General features: G+C 37.6%; 1 protein-coding gene across 1 annotated transcript in view; it reads left to right on the forward strand.

Moving 5' to 3' along the window:
- Mgam2 (maltase-glucoamylase 2 (putative)) overlaps positions 1-23,580 on the forward strand; it is a 79,880-nt gene that overhangs the window by 25,600 nt on the left and 30,700 nt on the right. The window contains exons 14-27 of the mRNA XM_063250637.1: positions 1,128-1,212; positions 3,324-3,441; positions 5,508-5,679; positions 6,609-6,725; positions 9,002-9,156; positions 9,290-9,374; positions 10,298-10,354; positions 11,467-11,591; positions 12,447-12,535; positions 13,483-13,532; positions 17,403-17,570; positions 19,437-19,589; positions 20,606-20,857; positions 22,506-22,660. Coding sequence (XP_063106707.1) covers positions 1,128-1,212; positions 3,324-3,441; positions 5,508-5,679; positions 6,609-6,725; positions 9,002-9,156; positions 9,290-9,374; positions 10,298-10,354; positions 11,467-11,591; positions 12,447-12,535; positions 13,483-13,532; positions 17,403-17,570; positions 19,437-19,589; positions 20,606-20,857; positions 22,506-22,660 — 1,781 coding nt within the window. The remainder of the gene's footprint in view (positions 1-1,127; positions 1,213-3,323; positions 3,442-5,507; positions 5,680-6,608; positions 6,726-9,001; positions 9,157-9,289; positions 9,375-10,297; positions 10,355-11,466; positions 11,592-12,446; positions 12,536-13,482; positions 13,533-17,402; positions 17,571-19,436; positions 19,590-20,605; positions 20,858-22,505; positions 22,661-23,580) is intronic.

Here is a 23,580-nt window from a genome sequence, read left to right on the forward strand (position 1 = left end):
CCGGATTCAGTAAGGTGACTTTAGCTGTACTGGAAAGAAGGAGGTAGCTAGGTCAAATGGAATTTCTATTTTTAGTTTTTGAGAAATCTCCACACTAGTTCCCATAATGGTTGCACTAGTTTACATTCCCACTGGCAGCATAGGAGGCTTTCTTTTTCCCCACAGCCTTGCCAGCATTTGTTATTATTTGATTTCTTGAAAATTGCCGTTCTTTCTGGAGCAAATGAAATCTCAGTGTTTTAATTTGCATTTCTCTAATAGCAAATAAGAAAAAATTTTCATTTCTCACTTTGTCATTTGTTTCCTTTACTGTTATTTCTTGTGCAACTGGAGTTCTGTTCAGAAAGCCCTTTTTTATTTTTGCAAGGCTTTGGTTTTTACTCAATTAACTATCAGTGTGAAATATGACTCTATTGAAAGTTATAATTACTTTATTAAAAGTTATAATTATTTGTAGTATTGGCTTAAAAGATAATTGATCACTAAAAGTAATTAAAGGGGACTCTGGTATTTCTTATTAATGAATAGTGGGGTTTTTTGGGGGGGATTTGAAAACATTTTTTTTGAAAGACTAGAAATTATTTATTTATTTATTTATTTATTTATTTATGTATTTTTACCGGTACCAGGGATCGAACTCATGACTGCCTGCTTGCAAGGCAGGCGCTTATGCTGCTGAGCTAAATCCCCAGCCCCTAAATCATTTATTTTTAATCTAAAAGAAATGTGTTTGATCTCAATTATATATTATCTTACTGTCTCTCATTCAGTGAAATAAAAATGGAAAAACATAAAACAGAAAGGTTTTATGTCTTTGCTTCTGTAAAGTATGAAATAATAAAATCAACAACAAAACATTCGAGTCAGCCTTTGAAATAATTTTTCTTAATTAATAGATTGATACTAATTTATAATGAATGTTGTTCAGACATGAACATTTCTTAGAAGAATCCTAATTCAGTGTCTTAATTTTATAAAGAGATCAATGAAAGGTGGGGAAAATTATTCGTTATTCAGGTTCCACTTAACAGGAGACCAGATATCCTGGCTGTAGTTTAGTAAGTATCTTATAACAAGTCATTGTAAACCAATAACATTTGCCATTTTTGTATTTTGTGTCTTTGAAGGAAATGGATGAAGTCTCTAGTTTACCTCAAGATTCTAGTCAACAGTGTGAATTAAACATCTTGAACTTTCCTCCTTTTGTTCCTAGTAAGTGTTCACCTGTTTGCTAACGTTACCAATACAGGACTTACTTAAAACAATCTCAGCAGTATTCAGCGTGGTTAAGAGTAACTCACTTCCTTGCCCATTAAGTTCCCAACTCCATACATCTTGATCACTCTTCCCCTTGAGTCTCTGTGACATCACTTACTCCATGATCACATTTCTGCTGCCATAATCCATAAATGACATGTGGTAAAAGTGCCAGTCTGAGCCTGAAGCTCTTTGCTCTCCAAAACTCAAAATTCTTTCATCCTACATGTCAATGAATTAACGTAATAGTTTAGTTTTATTTGCATGATTCCTACTAGTATCCAGGAAAGTCAGTTTAGAGGTGAAAGTGTTCATTTCAGCTTCAGTCCATGGTGAGCTGGTTTCATTATGGCTGTGGGCCTGAGGTGAGGTGGGATAATCATGGTGGAAGGGCATGGTGAAGCAAAACTGCTTACCTCATGGTAATGAGGCAGCAGAAGGATAAAGAGCCCTGGGACAGGGTTACCGCTCCAGTGGCCTACTTCCTCCAACTCTATGAATTCATCAGTGGTTTGAGTCATCGTCTTTCAAAAGCTCCACCTTTGAACACATGAGGACATTTTTATTCAAATCAATAAAAGTCTTGATTTCTCCCTCAGAGGTCTTTGTTTCCTGTTTCATGGATGATGGGAATTTTATGGGTGAGCCTGGGTGTAGGTTCTACCCAATTTGCCCACATTCATTTGCTAGCTCATTTTAACTTCAAGGGCGTTAAGAATTCTTCAAGCACACTCTTTATACTTCTGGAGAGAACACTGGTTGGGTAGTAGTTGGGTGGCTATGCCAGTTTACCTGCTTCATCCACTGTGTGTATACTTCTGTAGCCAAAGACTAGCTACTTCCTTAGCTAACACTGGTCACTGAAGGAGTAAAGGATGTTTTGGACAGTTTTGATATCCTCCTGCAAAACTCACTCTTTACTTCCCTAGTTTATTCTTTATTGTTTTATATGTACTCTGCATCTTCTTCATCCCTTTTGTTCATTTTGAATGAGCTTATTGTACTTAATTCCTTAACCTTCTTGGTCAAAGCTGTGCTTTGTGTTTTCCTGCAGAATTCCACAGTCTATCACCTTCTGCTTGCCCTGGCAAGGGCCCCGTTCCTAATCTCTCTGCATTTTGTCTCCTCATATGTGACCAGCTACTTTCCCTCTGAGCCAAGTAGCTTCTCACATTTTTAGGGCTGCATAAAACACATTATCAGCAGGATAAAGAGGGCTATAATTACCTTTGACTCTGGGAAAATATTAGTGGCCTTCTTACAACTGAAGTGGTTGTTAATCTCATGTTACATGCTAAGCTATGTAAGAAATGCATTTTTCTTTATATTTTATAATTCAAAATAGTTTCTGATGCCAAATATTGGTTCTGTTAAGCGTTGGGATAAACTAAACTTTAGACTTTCCTTGTTCTACTATGTACTCAAATTGTGCTTCATATGTATGGGCAAAGTTTTGTGAAGGAAGACAGATATGACTCTGGTGTGGGTCCACAGAGAAAAGGGGAAGGAAGGAGACTGTAGGTCGAGGCAGAAAAAGGACTGAAAAAGGGAAAATGTAATAGAATCTTGAGCATTCTCAGAGCCAGGATTTGAATTCTTTTTCATGAGAACACCCAAGTGACTCATCCCATTTTCTGCTGTTTTAAAAGTGTGAGTGAGATCTACAATATAAGATTGAAAATGTTCTCTTTCATTGCCCTCCTGTCTTTAATTGCATACTTAATTCTTACTTGAGTAGATGTAGACACACAATATGTGTTTTATATTTAATCTCAGACCAAGTGCCCATGGCTCATCAGGTTTGAATAATAAATCACTTGCTTTCACTCTTAACTGTCCTTAATGCATTCAAAGGAATCCAAATTAACTTTGAAAACACATGGAGGAGCTCTGGGTAGGTCCCAGGTAAAAAGTGATATTCAGGATAGAATTGAAAACCTGGAAAAGATTTTGTGGGGTAGAGATTGGGAGGGAAGGTATAATAACCTAGAAGAAAAATGCTGGATGATGACTGTGTTTAAAGTTGATGGATGGATAAGTGCCTTACTGATAATGTTTCCTCCTAGAAATCCTGGATGGTTTTCTGTTCTCCGGGACCCTCTGCATGGACACAGAGTTTCACGAGGGCTTTCACTATGATGTCCATAGCTTGTATGGCTACTCCATGGCAAAAGCTACCAATGTGTAAGCACTTGGCCCTTTTCTGATTCCAGAATTGGAAGGTGGGAGGTGGAAGGTAGAGGGATTTTCTTTTCTTTCACAGTTATATTATTTAAATATTATTTGCAGCTATCAGGATATGGAAGCTGATCTTATAGGGTACTTTAGAGGCCCTCTCTTATAAAACTTTGGTTTCTGTAGAGGACAATACATAATTAGCTTATGGTTACAGAGCATCATTATTTCAAGGATACTCACAGGCAATACTGTGTGAAGCACTGAGATCCCAACTGGAAGTTAGCTCTTGCCATGTGCTCCTAGACTCCCAAGTGAGAAACTTTGGATTACTCTTTCTTTATTTCATGTTCCCACATAAAATTAGCCCACTATTTTTTAAACATTTCTATAACCCACATAAAATAAATTTTCTACTTTGGAAACATCGCTATAACCATGTCTCATCTTTTTCCTGTGGTCACATCTTTCTTAAGGTCATTTCACCTCCCACATAAGTTGTTATGCTTCACCCATCACCAGCCTCCCTTGGCTTTAATTATCAATTGATTTATCCTCTACTTTTTATATTAGAAGTATGGCCCTAGGACCACAGTGTCGGTGTTGTCAGGAAACATATATTACAAATGTAGTATCTTCGACCTCAACCTAGACCTTCGAGATCAGAGTCTGAATTTTAACAAGATCTCTGAGTGTTCTGAATATATGCACACTATGGACACAGAGTTATATTTAGTTTAAGATGCACACTATTTTATTCAGTGGTAAAAGCAGTCTTTCTGAAGCACAATTTTTTCTCATTGTTTTCCTGATGTAAAATTCTTTGTAACTGACGGTTTTCTCTATAAAAAAAGTTTAATCACCTTAGCACAAGATAATCCATTACCTAAATTTCTCACATCTTTGGTACTTCTCATGCTTTAGGTAATATGCAACGTTTTTGTTGCTTCCAAGTTCAAATTTTTCATGTGCTGTTTGTCATACACAACATAGCCTTTCTTGTCCTGTGACATTTCTTGTATAACCACAGATGTTAGCAAACAAGAGCTATCTAGGTTGTCAGTGTGAAAGCCTTATTGACTGTTTAGAAAAATATCTTCTCCTTTTTTGTGCTGTTTCTCAATTACAATATGTTTAATATTCAACAAGAATGCATCATAATTTTAGATGGTCAATTTTTCTGGCTGAACTGTAAGTTCCTTGAGGGCAAAGTCTCTCCTGTGTTCTTAGCCTTATGAGTAGTATGTATACTGAAGTTACATTGGACTTCATGTGAGCTAAAGTCATAGGACTGAGGAACACTTGGCTGAATCTTAACTGGAACCATAGTTGGGGGACAGAGGTCATTGGGCAAACTAGGGAAGCTAAAAGCAAAAGAGAACAGATACTCTCAGGAATTATGGCATGAACCAGATCTGGCAAATGGAAAAGATTAAGGAACTCTGAATCAATTTTTCTCAAAACTGGGAAAACGTGAATGTTATCTGATCTATGTTTGTATATTGGCCTCCTCTAAACTGCAACTTCAAATGTTTTCATTTGTGTTTCAGTTTCACTCCTTGTAGACTGGACTATGTTTCTTCCGTGACAGATGATTGCAGAGAGCAATAAATCTTTAGCAAGTGTAATAAAAGTGACTTGTCTGCTAGCCAACACCAAGTGTAAGTGAGGACATAGAGTTCCACTGTGTGTGCTGGTGTTGTGCTAATACAGATTATGCCTAAACAGCAAGGCATGCAATCAAGGGAAGTTAGAAAAACCTTGTTTTGTGGCAGAAAATGAGGCAAAAAACCAACATGTGGAATCAATCTATTGTCCACTAAAAGGGCAAGACAACAACTTGATTTAACAAGAGAGAAAATATAATCAGGAGGATAACAGCCCAGACAAAATTATGGGAGATCTGAAACATAAGAGGTCTGAAACTGTACCCAGAAGTGTGAAAGAAACTTAAAAATGCTAACTAGTTTGTACACCTGGTTTTTGACACTATGAAGGTGTTTCCAGTTAGGTGGAAAAGCCCATTGCACCCTTTCATGCTCACCTTATACTCAATTGGCTGTATTTCTTTTCAGGGCCATGGAGAATATTTTCCCCAGTACTAGGAACTTCATCTTATCTCGTTCAACTTTTGCTGGATCTGGAAAATTTGCTGCTCATTGGTTGGGAGACAATGCAGCCACGTGGGATGACCTCCAGTGGTCAATTCCCAGTATCCTTGAGTTTAACTTGTTTGGTATTCCCATGGTGAGCCCATTCTTGTCCAAGGAATTTAACCCTTTGTCTTTTGAAACTCTTTCCACTACCAGTATTTGAGGGTGTTTAAAAACTAAGAAGCATATATCCTTTTGTGATGTGTTGAAAAGCTTAATTTCTCTGATTGATCTGCCTTTTAAAAACAGGATGATAAAGCTTTGTCATAGGGGGATCTGATGTTTTTTTAGATTAACACATATTCTAGACATTAGTCCTCTGTCCAAAGAATAACTGGCAATTTTTTCCCATTCTGTAAGTTATCTTTTCACTCCATTGGTTGTTTCCTTTGCTGTGCAGAAATTTTTTAATTTGATATGATTCCACTTGTTGATTCTTGATGTTATTTCTCATGAAAACTTGGAGTCTATTCAAAAAGTCTTGCCTATGCCTATGCCCTCAAGAGTTTTACTTATTTTCTTTTCCATCTTTTTTAACATAGATCTTTGATGTAGTTTGATTGTAGTGTAGTACATGGTGAGAGATATGGGTCTAAATTCAGTCTTCTGCATGTGGAAAGCTAGTTTTCTCAGTTTCATCCATGGACTCTCTGGAGATAAGAAAGAAGCATCATGAATAAAATATGTTATCACTGACAGAAAAATCCTATCCAGAGAGCATCACTCAAAAGGAAGTATGAAATTGGGAACTGAACAATGAGGAGCAGCCCTCTATTTTCAGTTGTCTACAACCATAGTCTTTAACCAATGTCTACACCATGAGTCAGTCTTCTCCTTCTAATTCTGTTCTATGTTGTATACTTCATTTCTTCTCTTATGTGGTGGGAGGCTTGTCCTGGTACTCTGAGGTCTCTTTAAGTATTGAGTGATAGCAATAGAGATTGTCTTTTATCACACAAGAAAACAGTCAGTATGTTCAGTTCTCTTAGTGACCACTGCTCTCTATGTGTGCTAATTCTCCAGGTTGGTGCTAACATCTGTGGTTATACAAGAAATGTCACAGAAGAGCTCTGCAGAAGGTGGATGCAGCTAGGAACATTTTATCCATTATCAAGAAACCACAATGGGCTTGATTTCCATGTAAGTTCCCCAGGAGAAGTGATAAAAGATTTTTAGATTGTATAATCTTCTTGTTTGCCAAGGGGGTCTGAAGAAAATGCTATGGGTTGATCCTAACTGCAGAAGATGGATAATATTGGGTGATATTATCAAGATCTGTTAAATTTTCTATGGTGTTTCTCTCACTCCCATTATCATCTTATATGAGATTTATTTTTTACTCCAATTAATAGAAAGGAGACTACCATAATACAGGGCAGTGGGGAAGAAGAATTTAGGGAGCTGCAGGCCAGTGATCTGAACAGGCTTCACTTTGTTGTGACAGAACAGAACACTCCTTATGAACAGCTTGAGAGGTACCCCCTAACACACATACACTACTTCACATGATCCATCCGCCTTTATCCTCTTTTTTCAAAATAAAATTTTTGATAAGCAAGTAGATAGAAGCGGATGCAAAGTGCCTCTTGAGGTATTTATGGTAGTGCAGGGGAAAGTAAGGTGGGGCTCCTTTCTCTAAATGAAATAATCTCCCACTGAAATAATTTAGATTGAATAATTTAACTTTTAATAGACTCGGTAGAGTAATTTCCTGATGATGATTTTAGCTGCAACTCTTGACTTTGGCAATGACAATTCTCAAACTTGAAAGGATTAAGAGCAAAATCTTCAAAGTTTTTGTTTTTTATCTTTGGGATTTCCTACCCACTTCTGGTCTAGGAAGAGAGAGAGATGAACCATCTCTGATTGTCTAAGCTGGTGATTGGGAGCAGGTAAGGCGGGTGCTCTTCATGGAGAGAGATGGCTTAAAGACTTGTATGAATACAAACCCTCAGCTCACTCAGGTGGCTAGGTTAAAAAGTGCTAATTTTCATTCTAAACTAGTTCTTTCTGAAAGAGTTAGAGTAAGAGCTATGCACGCCAGTCCAAAATTTAAATGTAGAAAGATAAATGAAACAGAGGGTATTTAAAATATAGTTCATATAACTCAGCTTATTCATAGCATAATTATTTCAGTCTGTGTTTAACACAGGCTGTATTGGGCTATTTTATATTTCTTCCCACCAACTATTCAAAATTCAGTATGAATTTTACAGTTTGGTCACATCTCTATATGTTGCATTTTAACAGTTAAGTATAATGCTATCAAAATAATGACACTTGAGGGGTAAAATATTTTAAATCAGTTCAGTCTTAAATTTATATTTAAGTTAACCACAAGTCAATAAAGTTAAAGGTTTAGTCCCTCAGTCTTACTAGCACTTTTCAAATGTCTAGTACTATTTACAAGGACTGTGACCACCAGTGGAGAGAGTGGCTCTAGTCTTTCTCGGTGGAGAGCTAGAGTGACTGGTGATATGCAATATTGTTTTCTTTTGCCTTATCTCAGAAATTTCATGAGCCTTGGGTTGGGGGTCAAGGATAAACATATTTAGTGAGAAGATAGGCATTTTAGGGAAAAAACCAAATGAATAAATTATACAAATTTCTTCAAAATTTAGTACCAGTAATACAGTCTAAATATAGCATGTGTGTCTTTAGCATCTTTCACATTATAAAGAAAACTAGAGGCTTGAGCGCCAACCAAGGACAGAAAATTTCTATCTCCTGGTTATAAGAAAATTACCTTTCTCTTTTAATGGGTTTAAATAAAATCTGCTAAAACCTGTTATGATTTCTTTACATATGCAATATGATATATTGCATAACAAATAGAAGTCATTATATTTGGGATAGAGAAAATAAAACAAATTGTGATAATAAAACTATTACAGCAGAAAATGTCTAGGTTTTCATGACAGTTTTTAAATTTAAAATTCATTAAAATGCACGTCAAGGAAAGGATGAGTTATGGATCATGATAGCAGGGAATGTGGCTTACGACAATGGTTTGAAATATTTTTAGCAGTACAGCTAAGTTTAATAGAACTTATTAGTATCTTCCAAGTGAAATATGAAAATTCACATTAAATAAATTGGGGTGGCTGTGGAAGGTGCAGGATCTACTATGTCCCCCTATGTATATGCCAGCCTCTGTGGGAATCCTTTTTCATTCTGAGGCTGATGTATCCTGCCCTCAGTAGACACGTGTCAAGTGAAAACCTACCTGCATATGAACTTTTACTTATTTTTTCAGTTGTAAAACAAAGGAATAGGACCAAGATCCTTTCAGTTTGGGAAACGCTCTTGAATTACTGAGGTGGGAGAACATGACTATTTCCATTCAGGAAAGTTTCTTAGCATCAGAGAACTTATAAACTATGATAGAAACAGTAATTGCTTCCATTTCCTTCTAGGACCAGGACCCAGCTGCCTTTGGTTTTGACTCTCTGCTATTGAATTCCTCCAGACATTATTTGAATATCCGCTACACATTGCTGCCCTATCTCTACACCCTCTTCTACCGTGCTCACACTCTGGGGGAGACAGTAGCAAGGCCCGTGATGCATGAGTGAGTTTCCTAATCACCTTCAGCATCCAGTTTCACTTTACCTCATTAGTGGTAACAAGGTCACCTAGGACAGAGTGTGCTGTCATCCTGTGTTGGAAATTCTACATTCATCATCCAGCTCTCTGTTTTCAAGGTTCTACCAGGACCCAGCCACATGGGATGTGCATGAGCAGTTCTTATGGGGACCTGGACTCCTCATCACACCTGTTTTACATGAAGTATGTTTGTAATGTAAATAATGGAGTGGGATATTGCAGTTATTTTTGCGGTTTTATAACTGAGTAAGCTAGACTCCTAGTATCTATGATTATATTTAAATCTAAAAATGAATATAAATGAGAGATCATAAAAGTTTAGAAATTAGAACAATAGTAATTCTTGGTCCTAATGTCCCAGAAAACAAAACAATTTCCATGTTGTAAAGTTTCTTGAATCCTGAGTCCCTAGGCACATGACTATGGCACTAATATAGCCTTTAAGTGCCTTGCTGTGCTAACTGTCTCTGTCTGTGTTTCCTCATCCATATGGGTTGTGCTGTGAGGATTGGGTTGGGTTGGAAAAAGAGATTGGAAAAAGAGGTGTGGTTGGAAAAAGAGGTGTGAAGAAGAGGAAGAAGTAGGGTGAAGACCATGTGTAAAGGACCACATGTGTCCAACTAAGAGTGATTTGAGCCAGAAAAGAAATGAGAAGTACAGAAGGAGGATCAGGATTATACTAATCAGATTCTTAGCATGAAATATTGCCAATGTATGCATGTTAAGACCCTTTGAGCTGAAGTTTCAGGTACATCATCTGATGATTGGTCCTGCCAACAAAGAAGTAGCCCTGCTGAAAAACTTCCTGAGGATCTGGCTGGTTGAGTCTTCTCTCAACTCTCAGCTTAAATGATCCAGTGAATTAACTCTCTGTGTTTCTCCTAGAAAATTTAGGAGTATTAAAGCAAAACAAACAATGTCTAGGTAAAGTTTTGCTTTGAAAAACTTTCAACCTCTCTACATTTCTGTATTTTCATGAGTAGAATGGGATGACCTCATCTCTGCCTTACAATTGTTCAGATGACCATTTACAGTGAAGGTGTTCTATACAGTGAAGGTGTATGTATTGGGGGATGCTAATGTGTGCATTGCTTTTGTCTCCTCAGGGTGTGGACCATGTGAAAGCATACATACCAGACGCCATCTGGTATAACTATGAGACTGTAAGTGAAGTGGCTCCAGTTCTCTTTGAGATCTGTCTCTAGCAGGAGGCAATTCTAAACCAGCAATTTTGGGAACTTGGGATAGAATAATGCTATGAAGTTTTATATTTAGTTAATCATGGGAGTTGTCTTAGTGCTCGAGGAGAGTATAACAAAATGCTGTACCCTGGGTAATTAGTAAACTGCAGAAATTTACTGCTAATAGTTCTGGAGGTTGAGAGTCCAAGGTCAAGGCCCCGGGAAATTCAGGGTCCAGTAAAGGCTCACTTTGCTTCATCAATGGCAGCTTCTTACTGAGAGTTCATGACTTAATCAATTACCCAAAAGACTCATTTTGTAATACTATCACAGTTGGGTATTAGATTCCAATGAATTTTAGGGAGACATCAACATTCTGACCATACTAGAAGACTTTTCCTAATATAAAATGAAATGATTTAATATCTGGAATAAGTTTGTAGAAATTCACTGTGTCAATCTGGTAACTGTTTAGCTATTAACACTAGTTATTGGCTTTTTGATAACAGAGAATTCAAGGTCAGTTGTTAAAATAGCGTGTTAGTCGTATGTCTGATACTATAGCAAATACTTTTGCTGATAAACTTATAAAGAGAGAAGATTTATTTGCATTCACAGTTTGGGAAGTTTTAGGCCTTGATGAACTGGCCTCTTTGCTTTGGGGCTAACATAGTACATCATGATGGTAGTGTTGGTGGAGTAAAATCACTCACTTACTGCTAGGAGTTAGAAGAGAGAAAGGAGATCTGGGGTCCCACAGTGCCTATTGGATGAACTCCCAATGACCTAAAACTTCCCATTAGGGCCCACCACTTAAGGCTTCCATCACTTCCCAACAGCATGAAGCTACGGACAAAGCCATTAACACATGGACCTTTGGGGAGCATAGAATGTGGAAACAGTATCACAGAATGTGGTGAAAGGAAGGGAAAGTAGGTCGTTTGAGTTTGAGCTCTGCCCTGTACTACCTGTATATCTGGAGGACATCACTTCAGTCTCCTCTTCTTTAAGATGAGGCAACTGAACTAGATGATTTCTAAGGATTCCAAGCCCTCTCAGTCAGTTATCTGCTCTGTCTCTGTTTTGCTAATTAGGGAGTGCCTGTTCAGCAGAGGAAACAGTTTATGGATATGCCACTCCCTGGTGACAGGATAGGGCTCCACCTTCGAGGGGGCTACATATTCCCCACCCAGCAGCCAAACACAACCACAGCGACAAGGTAAGCTCCTGTTTGTTTTTACTCTGGTGCTCTTCTGTGCAGGACATTATGGGTGGAGGCAAGTAGGACCAGGGAAAAACCTCCACTCAGCAATCTTCCTCTCCTCCATTCAGAATTGGCATCCAAGTCCTCTTACATGGAGATAAATGTAGCAGTAATTCCTTTTCATTTCTACGGTCCTTTACATTTGGATTAAATTATATTATAGGACCTGAGTAATCATCTATGAGGATTTCTATGGCCAGAAAGTATCCTTAGGTATATTCCCTAGTGCATGAGAGAGCAGAGATTAGAAAGCAGAAATTGAAAGGGAGAGAAGAGTTGCATGTGAAAACTGACATATCTTGGAGTTTAAGAGCTCAGATTTTGGAGACAATTTGAGTTTAAGCCCTGGGTTTATAGCACACCAAACAGGTAATTGTGGGTGACTGACTTTGTTATGATTTTGTGTAGTATTAGTAAACTAGGGAAGATGCTAATCTGACTTTTAAGCATTATTATTATATGAATGTAAATAATATATGAATGAATATAAATAATAACATATATATGTATGTATTTAGTATGTAGGATACTTAAGTATCTAGTACATGGTAAGCACCCAATAAAATACTCATCAGTATAATCACAAACCCAGATTTCAACAGGAACTGCCTCCCTCTATCGTTCTCCTTATGTTCTTTCTACTAAACTATGCTGTCTGTCTATCCCAAACTCTTGTGTTTTCATACAATGTTGCTATGTATTCAGTCTGTGAGGTAGATTATGGGGAGACCAGTCCCTGGATTAAAAGGGCTGATTTTGCATATTTCCGTCTGTTCTTCATTCTTGGAAAATGGGATTTGCTCTTCTCAGTCGAAAGAATCCTCTGGGACTCATTGTTGCCTTGGACTATAAGAGAGAAGCAAGAGGAGAGCTGTACTGGGATGATGGTGTCTCTAAAGGTAGGCTTCCTCGTGGGCCCATAGCTGGAGGTAAAGAGCTATCTCTGTTATCATGTCATTTATTCCTGAAGCTTAGAGCTAGTGAGTTAAAGGTTATTCTGAAAGTTTCATATGCCAAGTGCAATGGGTTCAGATATACTTCAAATGTGCACTTTATGTTATTGATACCACCAAAACAACAGCCATTATTGCATTTAGCTTACTTATTCTCTCCAGTGGATATCATTATGAAGCAATACATTTTATTAAAAGCTTTGTAAAAGTACTTGCTTTAGACAAGACTGAGATAGAAATGTTCTAGTTTGTAGTAGGTTTTTTTTCTCTGTAGTGATTTCATATAAAAACTTTATATGAACTTATAGTTTGTCATTATATAAAAATCCTTCAATGGATAGAATTATAAAAAGAGCAAATTAAAGATAGGTAATAGGAAGTAGAGAGACAGCTTTTTCTCAAATTGTAAGGGGACCAAGAGGTGAGGGAAGGAGAAGAAGGAGGGTAAGTGGATGAAAAAAGTAACTAAGATGTGTTATAAACATGCTTTGGATCCATGCAAGGAATGTAACATGTATTGCGAACATGTAGTGTTGAAAATAAATGTATGAATACAGATAAAAAGAATTAGAATTTATTAATGTTTAATTGCTATTTATGATTACATTTATGCAAGGAACATAAAGATGAAAGTGATATAAATGATGCTTTGAGGAATTCATCCTCAGTCTAGTACAAAACCTGTGATCTGCATAGATATTGATAGTGCAAACCAAAATGTTATAAATGCCTGAAAAATGGTAATACAAAGTACCAGAAAATTTTGTGCAGGTTGATAAAAATGGGGAGATCTTAGATGAACAGAATAGATACAAAGATAATTTAGAGGCAGAGGGTAACTCCCTGTTCCTCTGCTTCCTGTACTTATGGATACACACATCTTTCTCTTCCAGATTCTGTAGATGAAAAGAAGTATATTATGTATGATTTCTCTGTTACTTCTGTAAGTACCGATTCCAAGGAACATATATCTTATATGCACTCTTGCTGTGATTGATTTTTGAGTTTTTGTTTTTATATTGATGATTTCCCATGTAAACTTTAGACAGTGTTTGGTTTTGTTAGTGCCAGAGAGAATTCTAGTTAATACGAAAATGCATCGTCAGTAGCAGATGTATGAGTTCTGTGCTGAAATGATGATTTTTTCCTCAGGAAAAATGTCACTACCTTTGAACTTTATGTGATGGGTTCTGACTTTCAAAATATGTCATTGAGGAGTGCAAGTATGGGGTTGGTGGACATACAGGCTGCTTCTAAGGTTTAGCTAATATGAATTGTGTTGACAGAAACTTGGATATGCATGTGTCACTGTGGTATGATGCCTTTAACTCTTTAGGAAATGTAGCTAGATGGGGAATAACTAGGTTGAATGGAATTTCTGTATCAGTTTTTTGAGGAATCTCTATACTGATCCCACAATTATTATACTAGCTTAAATTGCCATGAACGAGAGAAATGCAAATTAAAACACTACTAAGATTCCATCTTACTCCAGAAAGAATGGCAATCATCAAGAAATCAAAGACTAGCAAATGCTAGTGAGACTTGCAGTGCCTTTCGAGGTTTGCTTTTCCTTTCCAGCCCTTAAGGACTTGGCTTTCAGCAAAGGCATCATGTGGTAGCTTTCAAAAACTACAGGATACAGATCGTCACTTACTTCATTTCTGTTTCACAAGGGACCAAGAGGAAGACAAGGGTGCAGGACTAGCAGAAAATTGGATAATCCTCACTTGCTTTTCTTAGAAAATAGATTGTGTATGGACAGGGATTTATATTTTAGGGATTGTTATCCCTTATTTCTATGTTCTTTCTAAAAAAATCTTTTATTAAGACTTTAATTTGAGGTAATTAATTGCCTCTATGATGTAACAAACAATGGCAGTTTTCCATCTGCCCTTTATGCAGATTTCCCTGATGGTAACAACTTAGAGAAGTGTGGTGTAATTTCACAGCCAGGATATTGGTACTGATTTTAAGAAGATACGGACTATCTCCACAAAGATCCTTCCTGTTATTCTTATACCAGCTTACCTCCTGTCTTTGCCTTTTTGTTGGCTCCTGGCAACCGTTAAGCTGTTCTCTTTAACTTTGTCTTCCCAAGAATGCTTGTAAAAATTGAATCAAATGGCATGTAAAAAACTCTTTTATTCAGCATAATTCCCTCCAAATTCTACCAAGTTGTTGTATTTTGTTCCTTTCTATTTTTAAAAAGCATTCCAAAGTATATTTATATCATGTTTTGTTATACATTCACTTGAACAATGAGATCTGATTCTTTCTAGTAATTGACTATTCTAATTAAAATGAAAATGCTATGAAAATTTGCATACAGATTTGGGTATAATGTATGTTTTCAATTTTTTTTTTCAGATACAGATGTCCAAGTGTCCACTTGTTGGTCTTATATTAGGGCATGTTTAGTTTTATAAGAAACTTGAAAATTATTTTCCACAATGACTGTACTGTTACAAATTTCTATTAGATTTTTTGGCCCAGTTGAGAGACAAAGACAGAGGTAAAAGAGGGCCTTTATTGCTGGTGCAGGAGGGCTGCTGGAGATTGCAAAAACCCTCAAAGGAGACAAAGCCCAGAAGTAGATTTTATGGGCCTGGGATACTATATGAGTGGACAGGTCATCATGTAGGGAGAGGACTGGAGGACTTTTTGGAGTACAGAGTAGAGACTGCCTCAGTAGATGGTGTCTGGAGGGGGATTGGAGGGCTTTTGGCATGTGCACAAAAGGGAGACCGAAAATTTATTGTTTTGGGACCACAAGAGGAGCACGGGATTTAGTGTAGGAGAGACATGCTGTTGTTTTAGGGGTCAGCACCATGTTGGGCAGGCACCATATTGAGTTGGCAGAGTCTTATAGGCGCAGAACCCATCAGTTTCCACCTGCAGTACACTGATGATCTAATTTCTCTGCTTCATCTCCAGCATTAGATGTTGTCACTACTTTTCATCTTGCCCCTTCTGATAACTGTGTGATGATATCTCTTTGTGACATTAGTCTGTGTTTCTCCAGTGTCTGATGATACTGGAAACCTTTTTCATAGGCCTTTTTCCATTTGCATTTTAGGTTAAGTATCTATTCAATCATTTCACCATTTTCTACTTGGATTATTTGGCTTCTGTTTTCTTAACTGTTCAGTTTTGACATCACTTGTACATGTTCAGTACCAGTCCTCTGTTGTATATGTGGTTGGCGAACTTTTTCTTCTATTTCCAGGTTTCTGTTTTCATTCTCTTGACAGAGAGTCTTTCACAAGATTAATTGATCTTGGTGGACATAATTGATCATTATTATATTTTATGAGTCATGCTTTTTGTTCCCAAATCTAGATCCTCAATATTTTATATTTTTCTAAAAATACCATTTTTCACTTTTCCATGTAATACTGTGATTATTTTAAGTTATTTATGTATAAAATATGAGGTTTAAGTCAAAGCTCCATTTTTTGTTTAGGCAGAGCCTTGATCTAGCACCTTTTGTTGAAATGACTCTTTTTCTCTATTGTATTTCTTTGGCCCCTCTGTCAAGTATTCTGGGGGCACATTTGTGTGGGAGTGCTTTTCTCTGTAATCACTGATATGTCCCTTTTTTTCTTTAGTGTTCACTTCTACCTTCATCTTTGCCTAGGTTAGTTTTATCACTTTTGGACTGTGGTTCTCTAAATAAGTCATTTTAACTTCTCTGTGCATCAGTATCCTCATCTGAGAAGTGAAAAAATTTTTGTTTTAATCCCACAGTCTTCTGGGATATTTGAATGAGATATTACCTAGAAAATACTTAGCACAGTACATAGAACATAGTGGGTTTCATAGAGGTTAGCTCTTGTCTTTATTAATAAAGTAAAATAAAAATTATTTGGGGACTTTGTGTATGAGGTGTAATCAAAATATATGGTGAATGTTTAAAAATTTAAAAAATATTACAGTGATAGGCACATTGCCTTTAATCACTCTCAAAATATCCCCCCTTTCTTTGAACATACATCTATCATTCTTGGCATTTTCTGAAGCATGAAAGTCCTATTTCCTGAGTGCCTTTTTATGGGTGGTTCTATGTTCTGAATTGATTCAAAACATACACATCCACTTCTGCGAAATAAAAACATTACAGTATATCCTCATATACCTTATTCACTTGATGATGCATTATGTGACTCTCTCTCAAAGTAAAAATGACCTTGAAAGATAAATAAATCTTTTGCATTGATTCGGACATCAAGGCTGCCAGGACAGCAAAATTAATGACAGTCATGAAAAAGGACTTCTCTACTGCTTTAGAAATGATGAGGAACCCTGGTACCGATAAAAAAAAAAAAAGGAAAAGAAATGATGAGGAAAAATGAAAAAATGTATTTTAGATGAGAAATCTTTGAGGGGAATTAGTGTCAATATGTATTTTAAAAATATAAACATTCATCATGTTTTGTGATGACACTTCGTACATGTGTCTTTAGCTTTGTGTCCTGGTGGGTCACTGGCTGTACTTCTATCTTTGGTTTGCTTTCTAAATATCCATTATATCCATTTAAACTCTCATAATGTCAGCATCATATTACCTGAGTAATAGAATACAGTAAAGAATCAGTGAACCAAGACTAATATGAAATAGTATTAAAAGCTTTAGGATGTTAAGAGCTTGAGCAATCTTTTCCCTGACACTCTCCTGGCAACATTACATAGAGAAAAAGATAGGCTTCAATTTTAGTATTTTTGCTACTTAAGTGAGCACAGGAAAAGCTTCAGATCGCAGAATGACATTGTATGTGATGTTTCTAATCTCCAAATTGACTTTTTTTTTTAGAACCATCTTCAGGCAAAGATTACAAACAATAATTACATGGACCCAAACAACCTCATGTTTACAAATATCACAATCTTCGGAATGGACAAGGAGCCAGCTAACTTTACTGTCTTATCTAACAGTTCTACCATCCCCATTTCAAGCATTGTCTACAATGCTTCAACACAGGTGAGGGATTATTCCATCAAGTAGGGTCCTCACAAAAGCCCTGGCTTGAGATTCTGACAGGGTGCCTTCCTCGTTCTTTTGACTTTGGGAAGACACAGGAAAAGCTGGCATGTTGGAAGAGACACCAAATCACAGGGAGATGGCAGGCATGTTATGGATGCAAGTATGATCCCCTGAACTGGTATATACTAGAGCTTTGAAGACGATAATGAAGCTGGGACTTTCAAGGGAATGGAGTATACTTTCTGCCAATTTAAAAAAAACAGGCTGATCCCACAAGTAACAGAGAAAACACTGGTCCATATGCTGGCTTAGTTCTGGAGAGTATTTGCACTGTTACTGTCAACCTTCGTGTTACTTGGTCCAAATACTTCATACCACAACTTAACAAAGGAGAAGTTTATTTGGCTTGTGATTTCACAGGGTTCTGTCCATGGTCAGAAAGAACCAAAGCAGAAGTGTCATGGTAGCAGGGCTGATAAAAGCTGTGCAACTCATGGCAGCCAAGAAAGCAGAAAGAAAGCAAGAGTTAGAACAAGAGATATACCCTCTAGGGTCATGGTTCTTGTAGCCTAGTCCCCTAGCCAAGCTCCATCTCCTAACAGCACATTCAACTATGCATTTATCAATGAAATAATCTATTGATGACTATAGCACCCCCATGACCAAGTCACCTTCCAGAAGTTCCACCTCTGAACACGAGTAATTTGGAGAACATTTTTTATCTAAACTATAATATACTTATCTGTCCTTAAATCAAAATTAAATTCTTTGAGACCCAGTTGATATTAAATAGTGTTTATACCATTACAGAAACTCATAATGAGAGAAAACTCAAGGAGCATTTGGTCCCAGTACCAGGAAGGTTGACAGTAACAGTATAAATACTCTCCAGAACTATGACAATATAACGGGCCAGTGTTTTCTCTGTTACTTGTGAGGTCAGCCTGTGTATTTTTGAATTGGCAGAAGCTGTGCAACTCATGGCACAGCTCCAGTTCCTTGGAAGTCCCAGCTTTTACTATCTCCTTCCAAGCTCCAGTACATACAACTTCAGGGGACCAGATGCGCATACATAAATCTAAATCTAGTTTTGGTCTTATTGAGTTATTTAGATAGAAGATTATGATTATTAGTACACTATTCAGGTCCTGGGAAGGTCATTATTTTTAGGTCTACTGTCTTCCATTTTGAAAATAAGATACTGCAGGATAAAGGCTTGGTTCCTAGGGTTAGGGAGAATAGGGTGCTAGTTCTAGCTCCACTGTCTCCAGTTGTGAGATCTTGGGTGAGATATTAAATCTTGCCAGACCTCAGTTTTCTGTTCTGTAAAATGGAGAAAGCTGTTATATTCTCAGCATGTGATCACTTTACAGAATTACTTGAGGCTGTGCTTATAGAGTGTTTATCACAGTGCTTGGCCTTTATGAATACCCAGTAAGGTTTAGCTGGTGCTATTATTGCCATTACTATTCAAATGGATAAGCATCACCACAAAAGAACAAGTCTGAAAATGACAGCTGCCCCTATTATTTGCACTCTTTACCATGGTGCAAAAGCTTCTCATCCCTTATATCCACAATGACTCCACCAGATAAAAAAGATCAGGAATATGTTAGTTTCAAATATTTCAAAGTGGTATTGGAGGGGGGGCTGGGGATTTAGCTCAGCGGCATAAGTACCAGCTTTGCAAGCAGGCGGTCGTGAGTTCAATCCCCGGTACCGATAAAAATGAAAAAAAGACAAAAAAAAAAAATGTGGTATTGGAGGAAGAACTAGGTCTTCCAGTTGAACAGGAAAGGATTTTATCCAGATGGTTCTACCTCTACTTCATTATTCACCCACATCTGCTTTCTGTTTCCCTAGGTGGTGACCATCACTGATCTCAGGGGACTGGTCCTGGGACAAGAATTCTCCATAGAATGGAATCTCCCAGTCAGTGACCTAGAGAAGTTCAGGTGCTATCCAGACAACCTTACTTCTGAGGAGAGCTGCAGGCAGCAGGGGTGCCTCTGGGAGGTAAGGATCTGGGACAGCGACCATATTGGGTTACAAAAATGGCTTCACAGGTACCTCGGAACTTAGCAAACACTTTTCACACGTTGATGGCTTGAAGTGTATCCCAACAGGAGTATTTTGTTAATGCTGCATGATGGTTGATCAGTATTTCTATCAAATATGCTGAGTCATAAGAAACTGATATCATTCTCATTGCCTCTCCAGCCACATCATTCAAAGTCTTATTTGACATAATAGCACATGTTCAGTATGCACTGTGTGTTGAGGATTTTAAGTGAACTTGTTTTTTCTTTGTCTATTGGAGAACACAAAACAAAGCATGAAGTAAGGTTCTATTTGAGCAATACAGGAAAAGGTAGTGATTTCTTGGTAACCAGATCAGGTGCTCTGGGAGTGGGACACTACAGGAGAATTCCAGACTGACCCTATTCACTCACTACAGGCACCGATGTGTGTGTGTGTGTGTGTGTGTGTGTGTGTGTGTGTGTGTGTCCCTGTGCTAGGGATGGTATACAAAGTACTACAAAGTGAGTGGGTTAGAATGATACAAATTTATATCTTTACAGTTCTGGAGTCTAGAAGTATAAGATCAATGCATCAGGACTGTTTCTATCTGAGAGTTATGAAGAAGAGTACTTCCCATGTTTCATGCTTAGCTTCTGGTGGTGTGAGGGCAACATTTGGCATGTGTTAGCTTGTACCTGAGTCACTCTGATCTCTGCTTTCACGGTCACATTGTGTGTTCCTGCTTATAATTGTCTTTGTATACAACCTTCCTCTCCTTACAAGGTCACCAGTCCAGCATAATGACTTCAATATAACATGATCCTTTACAAAGACCCTATTTCCAATGGAATTATATCTACATATCAGGGTTAAGAACTTTGGGAGGGGAACATAAGTTAACCCATAACAATGGGTAAAGCTGTCTAAGACTGAGTGTTTTATCCAACTTCTTCAGTAGTTACAATCTTCTGGCATCAGAAGCTAACCAATAATTCCTCCTGTTGTTCCAGCACACTACTACTCCTGGCGTGCCCACTTGTTACTATGACACCATCCCTCGCTATGCTGCCAGTAACATTCAGTACCTGCCCACAGGCATCACCAGTGACCTTACCTTCCTGGGGACCCCAGCATCTGCAAAGGCAACAACAGCTCCACTGTCAGCAGCAGCAACTTCTATTGTCTCTAATCCTCTCTCTGGAGAGATCAGCTCCCTCAAACTGAATGTGGTCTATCACACAGATAGTGTCCTGCAGGTCAAGGTAATTCCCAACCTGTGGGTCTGGTTCTCAGAATTTCTAACTTACAGCTACAGCTCTATACAGGTGTAAGTCAATGAAAGACCTTTTGTTTAAACCCTTAATTTACCCCTGAATGAGCTTAGGCCTACAGGGATAAAGGCCAGAAAGCTAGTGGATGTGACCTTAGATCTATCGGGATTGTGAATTTTCTATAATGATGAATATTCTTTGAAGAATTAGCCCATAGTCCATTTTGTGGTAAACACATATGAAAAGCATTGGCTAACTTCCAACATTTCTAGCTATTCTCCAATAGTGTCTTTCAAACTAATTTCCTCCTTGTGATACGAATATCAAACTTCAATCTCCTGCATGCTATGCAAATGCTCTTTCATTGAACTATACAGCTCCAACTCATTGACTTTTAAACTTTAGCATGCTTCAGAATCACCTGCATCTTCTTAAAATGCAGCCTGATAGGCTTCAGTTAAGTTTCCAGCTCTGTTAATCTGGGCTGGCCACTCTGAGAATTTGCATGTCCAGTGATTTCCAGCCCATGCTGGTATAACCTGTCAAGTGACCAGACTTTGAGATCCAGGGCTGTGTTCTTCCTATTAGAAACACAATGCAAGCCTCAAAAGTTTCCTAATAGGAGTATTTTTAAAATGTATTTGTTAAAAAATCAAGTGCAATTAATTTTAGCAATATTTTATTAGGCCATGCACTAAAATAAATTTTGCATTACCTTTTAATTATGAAGATATTTTGCAATTTTTCAATCTTACTGTCTTTAGATTTTAGTGTGCATTTTGCCCTTCCGATGAATTCCAATTTAGTTTAGCATGTTTCTGGTGTTCAGTACCCAACTGGGGCTGGTAGAGACAGTCTTGGGCAGCTCTTTTCTCAACATTGCTTTTCACACTTGAATATATTGTGAGTCATCCTTCTGTGAAAATGAAGGTCTGGGTTAGAGGCTGAGCATCTGCCTTTCTAACAGGATCCCACACTATTTCTGCTACTTTTGATTAAGAAATGGAATTTTGAAAATCAGAGCTGTAGGAAGAGCTTCACTGGAGCATAAGATGTAGTATAATCATAGTATAAAGAAGTGAATGATCACTTGTGATGGGGATGCGCTTTGTCCTTTTGTTATATTCCACTCTTGTTTTTTCTACTGACCAGTCCTGTTAGGGAATGAATGGTGGGTACAAAACAGGGGCTTAGCAAAGGTAAAACTGGACATCTGGAAACTTAAACAGTAAAGACATCTCAGCATCTGCATTAAAGCTCAATTTCTGGTTCCTTACACACACACACACACACACACACACACACACACACACACTTACATTTAATAACCTTACCCAATTACATGTACATAATATGTTTGTATAGCATGCCTCCATAAACATGCATTCAACCTACAAGATTCTACATGATTATATCACAAGTTCTCCATAGAATATACCTCAACTGGTTTCAAATGAGTATTAGAGGCATTTTAAGTTTAGGATCTGGGTCAGAAACAGTGGGATGGCAGGTCTCACATCTATTAGGGATTAGTGCTTCAGACTAGTCAAAAGATAGGAACTGTGTTTATAGAGACTGGAATGAGAAGTTTTGGGTTTGATGTTCTGTCAGAAAGCGTTTCCTTCTATCTCATTGACAGATGTATGATTCCACTAATAAAAGGTATGAGGTGCCAGTACCTCTGAACACTCCTTCCTCACCAGTCGACTGCTCTGAGAACTGCCTGTATGATGTCAGGATTCAGACCAATCCTTTTGGAGTCCAGGTTCTGCGCAGAAGTTCTGGTACTGTGATGTAAGCATGGCTTATATGGTTCTAATTAGAGTGGAAATATAATTATAGAAATGAAACATTAATCTCAGAGATATCCATAATATAAGTATATGTGTTTGTTAAAGAGTACATCACTTTCCCCCTACTTCATTATGGGATTTGTTCTGTATTATTAACTCAAAAATAAGTCAGTGGTTTTAAAAAACCAAGTGTTGTTTGATTTTGGAGAAAGAAAATACATGTTTTATTTGTTCTTGCTAGGTAAAAATAAAAGACTGTTTAGTAAGTATGACTGATAACATAAGATATGAATCTGTTCTGTATTACACTACATTAAGAAATAATAGCTGGATAGCTGGACAGAGATTAGTAAGGAGAGAAAAGTTGTTTTTTCTAGTCTTTGCTTTTATTGATACCATAGACTTGAAGCCTTTTAGTAATGTTAAGCATGGCAGAAATTGTCAGTTATCATCTCCCACCCCTTGTCCTGCTGCAGAAAGTCTGTATTCTGCCTAAAGGAGTTCCTCATCAAAGTAGAGACTGTCATTTGTAGGGACACATGTGTTTCCTACGATTTTTTCTGTTACCCTCTTTAGTAGGACTCTGAAAAATCTAGAGAAGTTGTTTTCAGAATTTTACATTTTTCTATTGGGAAGCATTTTTTAGATCTCATTGACTTTTTTCACATGTTTTCAAGCTGGTGTGCCAGGCACTGAGAACCAACAGTAAAGAGATGAATGAGACATAGTCTTTGCCCTCAATGAGCCCATGTTCCAAAAAAGGAGATCTCAGTCCTGCAAACTGCGGGATAAAAATGCAAGCTTGGAGCCTCACTACCGAGCTGTGGCTCTTGTTACAGCCTGCATCATTCCACATGTCTGACCTTGCATCCAGATGTTCACTAAGGCAGGTACCCCAAATATACTCTGTTTTTGCCTGGC

This window comes from Cavia porcellus, unplaced genomic scaffold, assembly GCF_034190915.1.
Source record: "Cavia porcellus strain 051 isolate PalLab524CR breed Dunkin Hartley unplaced genomic scaffold, mCavPor4.1 scaffold_6, whole genome shotgun sequence".
NCBI classification, from domain to species: Eukaryota; Metazoa; Chordata; class Mammalia; order Rodentia; family Caviidae; genus Cavia; species Cavia porcellus.